Source organism: Ruditapes philippinarum, unplaced genomic scaffold (genome assembly GCF_026571515.1).
Source record: "Ruditapes philippinarum isolate M1 unplaced genomic scaffold, ASM2657151v2 ctg350_1_1_1_1, whole genome shotgun sequence".
Lineage (NCBI taxonomy): Eukaryota > Metazoa > Mollusca > Bivalvia > Venerida > Veneridae > Ruditapes > Ruditapes philippinarum.
In genome coordinates, this window is record NW_026860384.1 from 121,665 (window position 1) to 135,169 (window position 13,505).

Genomic DNA, 13,505 nt, shown 5'->3' on the forward strand with positions numbered 1-13,505 from the left:
TTTACGGAGGTATGTAAGTTCTTAGAAATAGACAAAACCAGAACCTGTCCTTACAGACCCCAAAGTGATGGCCTTATAGAGCGATTCATGCGTACGCTTAAACAAATGTTGTCCACATTTTGCTATGAGAACCAGAACAATTGGGACGAATATTTACCTTACCACATGATGGCATATAGGGCAACAGAGCACTCTAGTACCAAATGTACTCCAAATATGTTAATGTTTGGTCAAGAAACCAAGATGCCCCTTGATTTGATGTATGGTTCTCCACCAAATCAACCAGAATTTGTATGTTCAGTACGTTATGTAGAGTGGTTACAGGCTGCAAACATTAAAGCTTATGAAACGGCTCATAGAAATATATTAGGTGCTGCAAAACATCAAAGAAATGACCATGATAAAACCTCCAAAATAAGAGAGTTCAAAAAAGGTGAGTATGTATGGCGCTGGTACCCACCTCATAACAACCAAAAGCTGGAATTAGGTTGGATCGGTCTATATAAGATAATCATCAGGAGATCAACTGTAGTTTATGCTATACAAGAAGATCCAAACTCTAGAATTATACATGTACATGTGGATCATTTGAAGCTGTATTCAGGAGCCGAAGCACCCAGTACTTGGCAAATTGAGAATTGCTCAGCTACTAATAGTGATGAAAACCATATTGATAACATTGAGAGTGATGCTGAGGACATTGCTCCCCTAACTCCTGTGAAATCTCGTTTTGGTCGCTTGATTAGACCTAGACAGATTTACAGTCCTTAAATAAGTAGTATAGTGCAGGCACAGATAGTAACCAAATTGCACTATTGTTCATTACAACATAACATTTTTGTTGTTATGATGCTTTTACTCAATTTTTTATAGATACCATATAGATACTGTATATATATTTTAAGAGATACCTTATGTAGGTATAAATGTGATTTTGAGTTAATGTTCGTCCACGCTTGACTGATGTCTGGATGCTTGCGTGACGTGGCCATAATGAATGTATATTACTATATATGTGTATACATATATGTGATTATATATAATGGGTAAAATAAGACATAAAAATGTCTAGGTACAATGTATTTGTAATTATTTTTATATCCATAATAAGGAAAAAATAGTGATATTATATTTCTAAATCATTCTTTTTATATGATTTGTATATCCAACTTACTTTAACGTTGTTTTAACGTATTAATATAACAAAGTGACTTCAAATATGGTAGTGGTTAAACATGCTATATGTCAAACATGTCTATTTATGTATTTATGTATGCATACTGTTCATGTAATTTCTACTGAACTTATCATCAGTTGTTTGTTTTTTGTTAGATATAAACATGGACGAAATAGTCTTAGATGAAGACACGTCAATTCCTGGAACTCCATTCCCAAAGCTAGGAATGTGCTGTGAGGTTGCAGCATGCAACAATCTGAAAGTATTTTGAACATTTTGCCAGTACAGGAACCATTTTAATGCATATCATGTGCCTCTAGTGAAATTATGGATATGTCCAGGATGTAAAAAACCTTTGCTTATAAACGTAATCTACAGGCTCACACAAGCCATAAACAGACAAATTGTTTCAAAAAGCCTATTACTATTAAGTCTGTAAGAAATGAAAAAATATATCTTGAGGGAATTTCCATGCCAGCTTACAACACTTATGACAATTCCAGGGTAACTAAGCAAGAAAGAATCGACCACGACAAAAAGTGTGGAAAGCTCAAAAGGGATGCCTGTAAAGAATATGCAGAAAATAAAACAAAATGGCAAAGACTTGCAAGACAAATTGGCCACTGTTGACAGTAATGTTGATCAATATATGCAATTTAATATGTTGCATACATTTGAGACTTATTAATTGATGTTGGTTATAATTGTATATTGTGAGGGCATTTACATTTTTGTTATAAAAAAAAAATTAATATCATTTTTTTTATTTTTCATAAGGGGGGAGGTGTGTAATAGTTTTGTAGTTTGATATTTCTTAACATGTAAAATATATAAAGGGAAATAATAACTTCAAAATATAATTGTTGAGTATTTACATTGTACATTAAAATAAAGGGCAATAATAATAAACGTTTCATTTTAAAATTAAACATAGCTTTGGGGGTTGCGTTCATTGAACGCCGCCTTTCCTTGTTGATCTTGTTTTTCATATTTGATATTAAATTGTTTTTGTAATTGTTAAAACAGTATGTTATTATGAAATTCTGATAATTGGTTAAAAATTTGGTACACTTTGAGAAATTTTAAAACCATGTTAAACATTATATTGTGAGTTAAATATAAACTCTTGTTTGCATTGCTGTAATGGGTGGATTTCTAATCGGATTGGACATAAGTATATTGTTACTGGTCCTAAGTTTGTGGTAAGGTAATGGTAAGAAGCCTGAGGAAAGTTAATAGTAACACCTCAATAGGCTACACTGCCACTGGTGAAGTTGTGCTAATTAACACTTCAGACATTATATTTGATGAAATCATATTGAGATAAATTAAACATTGGGAATATTTTTGTATTAAGAATGAAATTTAATCTTATTGCACAAAATTAAATGTCATCAATTTGATCTGTTTTGTTGTTACTGTTGCTAAATTAGGCCCAGTGCTCGAACCATTTGGGGCTGTAGTCACCCCGCAAATTAATCCGGCTACAAATGCAAAAGTACTATGAATTATATATATGACATACTACACAGGATAAAAATCATTATTTCCGGTATATCTAAATTATTCGATATTACAACAAAACTGCCTTTATATCCCAATTCACTTGCATCTAATGTAAAATTAAAAAAAAATAATGAAAGAAAAAAAGTGTGACAACTTGTGAGACTCGAACTCATGATAAAAATTTAAATTGTATGGCATCCTATTAACTTTACCAACTTTGCCATCGAGACATTTCAAATTGTTTTTCTTATCTTGAATGATATTCGCTTCTAAATACCCTGTTTTACCTATTCAGACAAAGGTTGTAAACTTTTGTGTACACAAAAAATGCAACGTCACTCTCACATTATCATAGCGGCACGGTACATATAAATAATATATGTATGTTTATTGTTATAAATCATCATTTATCTCGTAATAAAAATCCTGCTTAAATATATAACGTATTTGTGTGTTTATTGTAAGTTTTAGAAAGATTTATTTACAATTGAAAATTCACCCTACAACACAAGCATAAAAAACAACATAAGCATGAACATTTTACTCAATCTATATTTTTCGTTATTTTCGCGTTCTTACGCGAGATGATGTTCTTGGGGCATTCATTTGTGAATAGTCCGTTATACAACTGACTAAAGTTATATTAATCACGTGAGAAACAAGCAACTTCTAACGGTAAAATGGGGACCCCGTTCTATAGTTATTCTGTCAGTAGATTAACTGTTATTATTTATTGAAACTACAGCAATTGTGATCAACTCTGAACTATTTATATCGACTTTTAGTCAGACGTGTTATCAAATCAAAAGACGATGTACATCTGTATAAGTCTGTAAATAAAATTCTGTTCTGTTCTGTGTCAAATGAGATCGTTTTTATTTCAATGGAAATGTCAAGAATAGCAAGTGCCTTTGTTTAAATTAGACAGAATATCCAAAACAAGTTTAATAGCCAATATGTATTTCTTGATAATTTGTAGATGTGAATGGAATAAAATCTCAAAAGTGCGCAAGTAACAAAAATATTTAATTACTTTACTTGCAAATCAAATTAATTGATGTTATAGGTATTGTAAATTTGTTTTATATATTCTATTCTTTAATGCATTAAAAAGATCATGAAAGATTTATAAAGCATTAAGGGGATTCCGCTTTGTCAGCCATGTTTGTTTTCACCAAGTCTGTCCAAAGTGAAAGTAGGCCAAAATTCATATAATAACAAAGCTTACAATGTAAAATGATGAGCCATTTGCATGTACACTTCCAGTTCTATGATTTATAGACTATTTTAAACAAAAATAAAAATGATAACAATAAGAAAATTTACCTTGAATGTGCTAAATTTCTGAAAACCAAGTACAATATGTTGTTAAGTTTTATGCACATTTCATGAATGGCAAAATCCAGTTTAAAGTCAGTTTTAGTGCAGACAAATGCTATTTTTTGCAGAAAACACAAAAAAAAACTTGCAAAAACTTAAATCTTAGGAAAGTAGATCATCTGACCTTGAAAAAACATGGCCTCCATGCCATGCGTAAAAAGTAGAACCATGAAAATAAACATCATTTACCTATTTCTTGTGTACATGACAAACAGACACACTTCACTGTTACACGATATAAAGGTTAGATTTGAAAGTCTGATTGTGTTTTCATTTTAATTGTAGTTCATAAGGCTATAAACGGTGATTGTCTTCTTGCACTACTTTTTTACAAAAAATAATGGAGATCATGTGCTTAGAAGGACATGAGATACTGATTTATTTGGAATTAAGTTTTGAACGATTTTTGTATTTGCTGCAAAAAAATAGCAATTGTTGGCACTAAAACAGACTTTAAAATGGATTTTGCCATTCATGAAATGTGTATAAAACTTTGCAACATAATGTTCTTGGTCTTCAGAAATGTAGCACTTTCAAGGTAAATATTCTTATTGTTATCATTTTTATTTTGGTTTAACTGTGCTTAAAACATAAACCTGGAAATGTTCTTTCAAATGGTTCATCATTTTACATCGTGAGCTTTGTTATTGTTTGAATTTTGTCCTACTTTCACTTTGGACAGACTTAGTGAAAACAAACATGGCTGACAAAGCGGAATCACCTTAATCAGAACTGACATGGTATACTAAACGTGTTCAGCATACCATGAAATCATTAAATCATTGAGTCCAATTTTGTTTGTTTTGTTTATAAATGAATTGTATATTTTAATGGTGGAAATGATATAAGAGGTATCCAACTTTGTCCTGATATTGTTGAAGTATTTTACTTATGTTTGCAGATGATATAGCATTACTGTAGAGACATAGAGACTATTGTCGTCATACAGAAACAATTAAACTTTTTTTACAAAAAATTTGCATTAGTAGTAAACTTGTTGTTGATATTGAAAAAAAACTAAAGTACTTGTATTTAAAAAGTGGTCATTTATCTAGAAGTGAAACACGGAAGTATAATGGTAACAAACAGGAAATTGAAGAATCCTAAATAATTTATAGTGTTATATGAACAGTGTCTAACAGACCAGTTAGAAAATGTAATATTAAATCATTATAATTATTATGTATAAGACTACCTTTAAAACGGAACAATATATTTCTGTTACAGATATTGACAAGTACAGAAAGTGCTTTGCTAGTTTTAGAAGCTCATTACTTTGTTATGGTTGAAAAGGGTAGACATATATTGATAGAGAACACGTTGATTGTATCTACTATGAATCAATGTTAGAAGATGAATATCACTTTCTTATCGTATGTTCTTTATATGTAAATTTACGTTGAAAAGTTCTATTCTTTGATGGCTACTAAAGACGAGTCATTGATAATAATGTTGCTATGTATATTTATTATGCATTTAAAGAAAGAGATAATTTCCTCAAATGTTTTGAATAATGTAAATTCAGATTGTACTGTATAATTATATTAGAAATTTAACCATTACTATATATCCAGTAATGCTAATTTGTATTGTATATTGTATGTACTGTGTATGGGCCGGAGGCCTCTTTTACAATGAAGCTATTGAATTGAATTAAATCTCTGATTCATTTAATGGTCTATAGTAAACTTGTTTTATAATTTGGGGACATTTCTGTTAAAAAATTGTCAAAGTTATATCGTATACATAAACATGCAAAATGCGTTATCTGGAGTGCAGGTATTAGTTACCCGCACTCCAATGCATACCCATTGATTGGCTCATATTTTCTGTTTACTTACTGTGACGTCAGAGAAAGGGATAGCGATAGAAATATTATATTCAGATACTCGTTTATTGGTAACTTTTTTTCTGGGGTTTCATAAAAACACCCGACAATGTGATTTATACTCGGGGGCTACGCCCCCTCGTACAAATCAGATAGCCTCGTTTTTCGATGCTCTTTCTATTACTTTACGTTGAAAGAAAATTTTATTACAGTATATTATGGTGTATAAAAAACGTTATGTCGGACTCGAATTTAAATAAGGTAATGTAATAAATTTTGGTAAATTTGGCACGCTACTGGCAGACATGTTTCGTAAGACTTTTAATTCAGGGCCTTGAGGGATGTTGCACTTATTCATTATCCCTCATGTACAGACTCAATTAAATCGAGTCTGCAATTCTCTTGTAATTTTGCTGTGATTAATGCTTCCGAGGGATCACTTTGTTTCCAGAATGTTATAATTTTTCTGGTCATTCGAGATCAGATGTCATTGATTTCATTGATTGTAGCACTGGGAAGCTGAAATTCAGATATAGCATCATTTACTAGAACACAGCTTTTAATGTCTGAATATCTGACAACTATTGTTCTGACAAAGTGCTCATTAGCCTATAAGTCGAAAAGCTTAACAAACATATCTGAAAAGCTTATCTTTTCTCTTCTTTTTTCTTTTATCGTTATAACACTATGGGACTCCCATACATAAAGAATAAGAAATTAAAATGTATGATATAGTTTATTGCTTTTATATTAATGACATAATGTCTAAATATAATCACATTTGTGTAAGAATCTCATTACATTTGAATAATTTTAATAACACATGAAATTTACCATCTAACCGATGACTACTTACAAATTTAGGGTCTGCACATTTCATGGTGAACGGGTAAATTTTCGTACGCTTTTTTCAGTAAGGCTGACTACAATTATCTCTTTAAGTAAAGGATTTTAAAATCGATAAGGATAAGCTTAAACAAAGCGGGACAATTTTCAAACTTATCAGTCAAATCAATGGTGTATGATAAGTGAATGAATTCGAATTTAATAGTATAATTAAGTCTATGAATTGTACATGAAATGAATGTGAGTTAGACGTTTTGCAATTGAGCAGTGTAGCCTATTGAAAAAATGTATTATATTTAAAACAAGCAAATAACATATCGCGTAGTAGCATTTATCCCAGTATGATAATTATAAAACTTTTATCAAAACTCTCTTATCCCATCTAGTATCCGTTCTTGGAACACACTCCCTCAGAATACCAAATAATCAGATTCTGTACAACAATTTAAGCGAATTCTTTCTAATCTACGTAAACCCTCTAATTACTATAACATAGGACCACGAAAACTTCAAATCTTGCACACTCGCTTAACACTTGGATGTGTTTCCTGAAATGATGATAGTTTCCGGAAAATACATTTCCAAATCAAATATTTGCGCTTGTGGTCCAACAGAGACAGTATTATCCTTTGTATCAGCACCTCTATAGGAACATAATACAGCTGGATAGATCCCTGATCATAACTCACACTCTGCTTTTGCATGGTTCTAATTGTCTTTCAAATAACCAAAAACGAAGAGCTTTTCAAGATTGTTCACTTTTATATTGATTCTACGTAAAGATTTATATAATGTCTGACTGGCACTGTTATGCTGCATGTATACATCTTTGTTTGTTTTGTTTTGGGTCTTTTGGTGTTATTCTTATTTAATTTTTTTTCTTCATCAAAACTTTCTAAAATTGTCCTTAATATTTTTGTTTTCAATTTTGCATAATCAAATGTGATTTTCTCCTGGTAACTTGTTAATTACAACCACCACTGACATTAAAGACTGTTATTGTTTCAGTCAAAATCTATCATTATTGTAAGGTTGGTACTTACATATGTACAAATATTCTGAATACAAATATGTTTAAACCAATACTTAAACTAAATATGTGTAATATCGAAAATGGTTGCGACTCTGATAGACGTTTAAATATACCATAGTTGTTAAGTTACCCTAACATCTTAAAAGAAATGCACACCATTTCCAGTAAATTATCAAACAATCTTTAAAGTTATATAATTAATCATCCCAATTTATCTGATCATTTCACTATAATGTTATAATTGGTTTAGAAAACCTATTTCAAATTTTTTCTTTCAATTAATTATTAGTTATAATGAGACAAGAACCAAAAACAAAAGTGTGGAGATAACAAACAAAGACACGAAAACAAAAAATAGAAGATCATCGATATTGTGAACAATAAACTTCCTTCGCTCGGGGGAATCAGGTCTTGTGACGGTTTTTGACTTTGTATCAGTGTTGCTATGTTGTGGGCTTTCGGTTTTTCGTATGTCTTCATTTACCTCAATTTCTTCAACAGGTCTAGAGGTAACACGTTTTCCTCTCTTACTACGATTAAAGCACTGGTTATAGAGGGAAACAATGCTAGAGCTTAGTGAATCGTCGTGAATGTGTGTCGCCCTTATTAGTAAAATAGATACGGATGTTATCACCACGGCAATTGTCAGTTGATAGCTTATATATATTTGAAGATATGATATATGTTTAGGAACTCTTGGCATGGACTCACTGACCAAATTCAGTAGCACAACAAAGGTGAGGAGCAAAGAGATACTGTAACTTATTCGTTCTCCACTCGCTACTGGTATCTTGAAACACAACACGATCATAAACGACAAAAGGAAAACAGGTATTATAATGTTAAGAACATAAAGCAACGAGTGACGTTTAAGAGTCAAAGTTATATCAAGAAATGTTATATATCTATGAATCAATCTTTTCTCAATAATTGATTTTTCCAAAGACCATTCACTATTTTCCTCATATAAAACTCTTATTACTTGATCACGTAAAACATCAATGAGTACTTCAGTGTCCGGGGTTGTTTTTGAAATCACAATTGTACAATGTTGTACGTCAAATGGGTATTTGGTGATATCAATATTACAAGATGTACGGATATTTCCTCCAGTATACCATTGTGCGTCACCGTTACTTTCAACTTTAATTTGTAACATGTCCGCGCGATTTTCTGTCAGGACGTATAATGAGTCAATACTATTAATTGCAATAAGATCGGGTATCCATGCGTCTACAGGTGGTATATACATTGTTTTGATCTCACTAAATTCTGATTCATTCCAAACCAAAGTTTCATATTTCCAGTTACACGTTAGAGCAATGGAAGACTGTAAGACCTGTTCCTTTTCATCTAATCCTTGAATTGCCTGTAGGTTAAAGTCGATTCCTACAATAACTGACTTAGACTGATTAATAACTGGTCTAATGGTTTTGTCAAAGTTTTCCTCTAGATGTCTATAAAGCTTTTTATATTCCCAAAATGTATTACCATGACCTTTTTCAATCATTATATGACAAACTACACAGAATAAAATATATGTCACTTCCATGTTTAACCAAACGTAAGAAGCAACTTTAAATATCTACTTTTATCAAACATAATTTTTTATAACAGATTTCCTTTCCGTAAAATTTACTTTCATACTGACATTATTGTATAATGTTAATGGATATTCTACGTCACTCTTTCAAAGAATCCGCCGTTCATGATAACACTTTGATTTTCTGTTTTTCAATGTTCATAAAAACTGATATTTTCAATTGACAGAATGTTATCGATTAACATGATAATGTGAAGATAGCTTTTATTGTGATGTCCGTACATTTGTAAAGAGTCCCCGCTGTGCATTTGATATCATCATCGACAATATAGCTAGTAAACGCTTTTAAAATGCTTTTAATCATACTTAAAAGTTATTCTTTACTTCTGTCAACATCAGTGATTGAACGATGTAATTTTTATAAACATGTCATTGAATAAAAGCATATGTGTACATGTATAACCTTTCAGTTTTTAAAGGTAATTGTTGATTTTACAATTAAAATCCTTTTTTGGTTTCTTTGGTGGCAAAGAGGTGACATTTGATATTATCTTATGGTCCCAATTTATTTCTTGAAGCCGCGACTTGTTTTAGCCAATGAAAGTGGTTGTTTTATCTTCGGCGGAGACATCGACATAAACTAAGTTATATAATAGTGAAATTAATTTAGAAATAACATTTTTCATCTTCTAAACTTGCCAGAGCAAAATAAAAGTATATTTGGCAGCTAACAGACTTAAGACTTTTTGAGAAGGAAACAATGATTTCCATTAAAGAAAACCATGTTAAACAAAAGTAATTGGTTATGGTCAATGATGACGTACAAAAGTTGTGATTTAATGTATAATGGTGTATTTTGTGGCGCATGGCGATCATGGTTCACATCATTGCATTCCTTTGACTTAAATTATGTATCCATGTACTCATCTAAAATATCAGACTTGAAATATAAATAACCATGTTTTAAAAGTCATCTTAATCATTTAACTTAAATTCTTCACATACACACACACGCGCGCGCGCACACACACACACGCGCGCGCGCGCGCTCACACACACTAACACACACACGCGCGCGCGCGCAAAACTTCTTAATATTTCATCTTTATCTAACTTTACAAGAGGACACAGCTGTAATTTTTAAAGTATTAACAAACAGAATCACAGAATTGACAGGTGTCTTTGAATCAGGTATCTGTCAGTGTTACATCGTTATATATCTTCAATAATAATTATCTACAGACACAAGTCTCTAACGAGAGGGATGTTGGGATTGAACTGGAAGCTATATTTTTCCACTGCTTTTGTGACGAATGCTCCACTGCTGTAGCGTTTGACTCATCGACTCTACAAAAGCTATGGCTAAAATGATCATTGGCTGACATTGACCTTTACATGTCATCGACATTTCTGGTAAAAATCGTTTGAACTTTTCTAAAATCAACAATTACGGGTTACAATAGTACTTGGGTAAACTCATTTTGTCATGTATAGTTTCAACATTAAACATAAGGTAAGGCCAAATTATTGAATTTTACTAAATTTGCCAGACTTTTGTAAATTTATAGACTTACTTGATTCTTATTTGAACTAAGAACCACCTAAGATAAAATTTCAAGTGGAGGAAGTTTTAAGGTTTGACAATGGTCTTGAAAGGACCTTGACCTTTAAAGTAAAGTCATTAAATTTTCATAAAATTGGCCAAATCTGTATTATTAATAAATGGATTTGAGTTATTTACGTATCCGAAAATACGATTATCTGTACAATTCTATTAATAAAAATCTGTGTAGCGAATAACGAAATCGCCAACACGTACCAAAAATAATTCGTTATCGCTTGAATTCATTTTAACCTTAATGTTTATTGTTTTAGATGATGAATGCCAAATAACATGAAAACAGAATTCGTTTTAAATAGTATATAGATAACGTTTTGCCGGTATATTTAACTGAAATACCGAAGGACGTTTGGAATGTAAGGAAGACAGGGAAGGGCCCACGATAATGTTGTTTGAACTTTTGGCCCAACCCTTTTGTATGTACACTTCATTATGTCTGTAAAGTTATGAAACTGTACATTGTGTGTATATTTATACAATAAAATATCATTAAACTTGAAGGACGTTTTACATGATAATCTACCGAGAGTTCGAGAACAGTATACTTAGAGTATACGAAAAGTTATTTCGGTATTTTGATGCACATAGGTTATAGTGATAGTGAACGCTGCTGGTAGTTTCGGGGGTTTTACATACTTATGTTCAGAAAGTAAATGTAATGAACACATTTATAGTAAATATCCAAATCTAGAGCAAAAAAGGTAGACAGAATAGATAATACGCGTAAGATTGTGTCGAAAAAAAAACAATATATTGCATTTGATAGAATTATCATCTTTAAAACATGGGTAATCATTCGAGGGAGATATCGTTGAAATATTGAATGCAGCTATTACGGTTAAATTTCTTGACTATAAATTCCGGAACATGTAATTTTATGTGTCTTTGATTTCCTGAGAAAACTATATGAGCAAAGCAAGGGCATGTATGATTTATTTTACAATATCAAATTCCTCAGTGATCTTAATTATCTAGGCTAACGTAACTGAATATGAGTTAACTTTTTACTAATCATTTATACTCGTAATTTTAAGATGTTAAGTTAGTATCCTAATATATAAATTGACATGTTAACAAATTGTGACCTTGATAAACTACGATTCGAGTTGAGTTGAGAAGATCTATTTTAATTCTGATATAACTTTGATCTGTGTATAAAATAACGTACGACATATAATAAGAAACTACGAGTTAGTATTGTTTCTCATTGTATAACAAATTGTAGATATTTTTATGTTTAATAAACTTAATGAAAAAATATATTTCATAGAATGTAAAAATTATAATAGACTTTACAAGGGACAATTGTTTTATCTATTTCATTTTTGATTTTCCTTTTCAAATTTCTATTTATATCATTAACGATATCGTTAGATCTGCATTGCGATTTCTCATAGCAAACCACATGGCGATTTCTCATTGCCAACAATTTGTTTACATATAACGGATGAATATTAAACATCTGAATAACCGAAGGTTTATCGCTGTTTGTTTTTCCTGGAAGATATTTAGCGGTATTAACTAAAACATATAAATTCGTTTAACGAAATGATGTTATAAATAATTATTAGTAAGTAACATGACAAATCCTTCATCTATCTGTATGTTATTTTAGAATAAAGTGTTGATGTATACATGTGTACTTATACTATTTCTTTAGGGGCCAGTTACACTGACGGTCAGTCCCCAATCGGTCATATATTTTTAAATTTACTCGCTGTTATGATCGGTTGTCATGCGTGATTTTATTTCTGGTTTTCTGTGTAAACGGCCATCGGTGACAGAAAGCAAACTCAAGCGGGAATGGGTCGATGATTAAATGCTGAAATACTTTTGGTTTTTTATCTTTTGTAAATCGGAGCTAAATCGGGCGTAATGCTGATTGATCGGTGTTTGATAGCTAGTCATCAGTGGTTAAACACTTTCCGTCAGATATGGCCGGTGATTCATATTTGGTTATCTTTGTCTGATCGGCGATATCGGTGATTAAGAGCTTGCATATCTCGTGATATAGGTTGCCGTCGGTTATTTTTAAAATATTTTCACCGATCGAGAATTTTAAACGTGTTTAAAAATCCCAATCGGTAATTTTTCACCGATGAAACTTATCTTTCCCCAATAGCAGTTGATAGGTGGAAAACAGGTGATCAATAGGTGATATCGGTGTTAAATACGTTGTCATCGGTTCACTCCATAATTTGGCTAAAAAAACTACCGATCAATCACCGATGGCTCTGTGTAACTGGGGTGTTACTTATATTATTTCAGAAGTACAGGCATACCCGAAAGTTTATTCTCATGAATTTCAAAAAGTAAAGATTTTAGCCGAAAAAGTTCATCTAACAAAGTGTTGTTTTTTCAAAAATTGTGAGACCCTGTTTTAGTTACAATATAATTCTATATATTAATTTACACTAAAACAAGGGGAATGTAACATGAACTCGGGATAGACCGTGGCAGAATAATACTAATCTTTTTATTATACGTTACCTGAATTATATCTTTTGTTGACCACAAAACAATAAATTAAGAAATATAAATGTTAATGCAGTTACTATATTGGTAAATGTT

General features: G+C 31.4%; 1 protein-coding gene across 1 annotated transcript; it reads right to left on the minus strand.

The window, feature by feature from the left end:
* Positions 1 to 6,371: 6,371 nt before the first annotated feature.
* LOC132759864 (neuronal acetylcholine receptor subunit alpha-7-like) lies at positions 6,372 to 9,322 on the minus strand. Its single transcript, XM_060751722.1, has 3 exons — positions 8,753 to 9,322; positions 8,255 to 8,314; positions 6,372 to 6,500 (listed from the first exon to the last, which is right to left on the minus strand). Exons 1-3 carry the CDS (start codon positions 9,320 to 9,322, stop codon positions 6,372 to 6,374), a joined length of 759 nt encoding a protein of 252 aa, XP_060607705.1.
* Positions 9,323 to 13,505: the final 4,183 nt, after the last annotated feature.

Coding starts and splice junctions, on each gene's coding strand:
- LOC132759864 (XM_060751722.1), bottom strand. CDS start 9,322: ATGGAAGTGACATATATTTTATTCTGTGTAGTTTGTCATATAATGATT. Junction 8,315..8,752: donor TTGATGTTTTACGTGATCAA/GTAATAAGAGTT, acceptor CTCTATAACCAG/TGCTTTAATCGTAGTAAGAG. Junction 6,501..8,254: donor GACCTGTTGAAGAAATTGAG/GTAAATGAAGAC, acceptor TTCGACTTATAG/GCTAATGAGCACTTTGTCAG.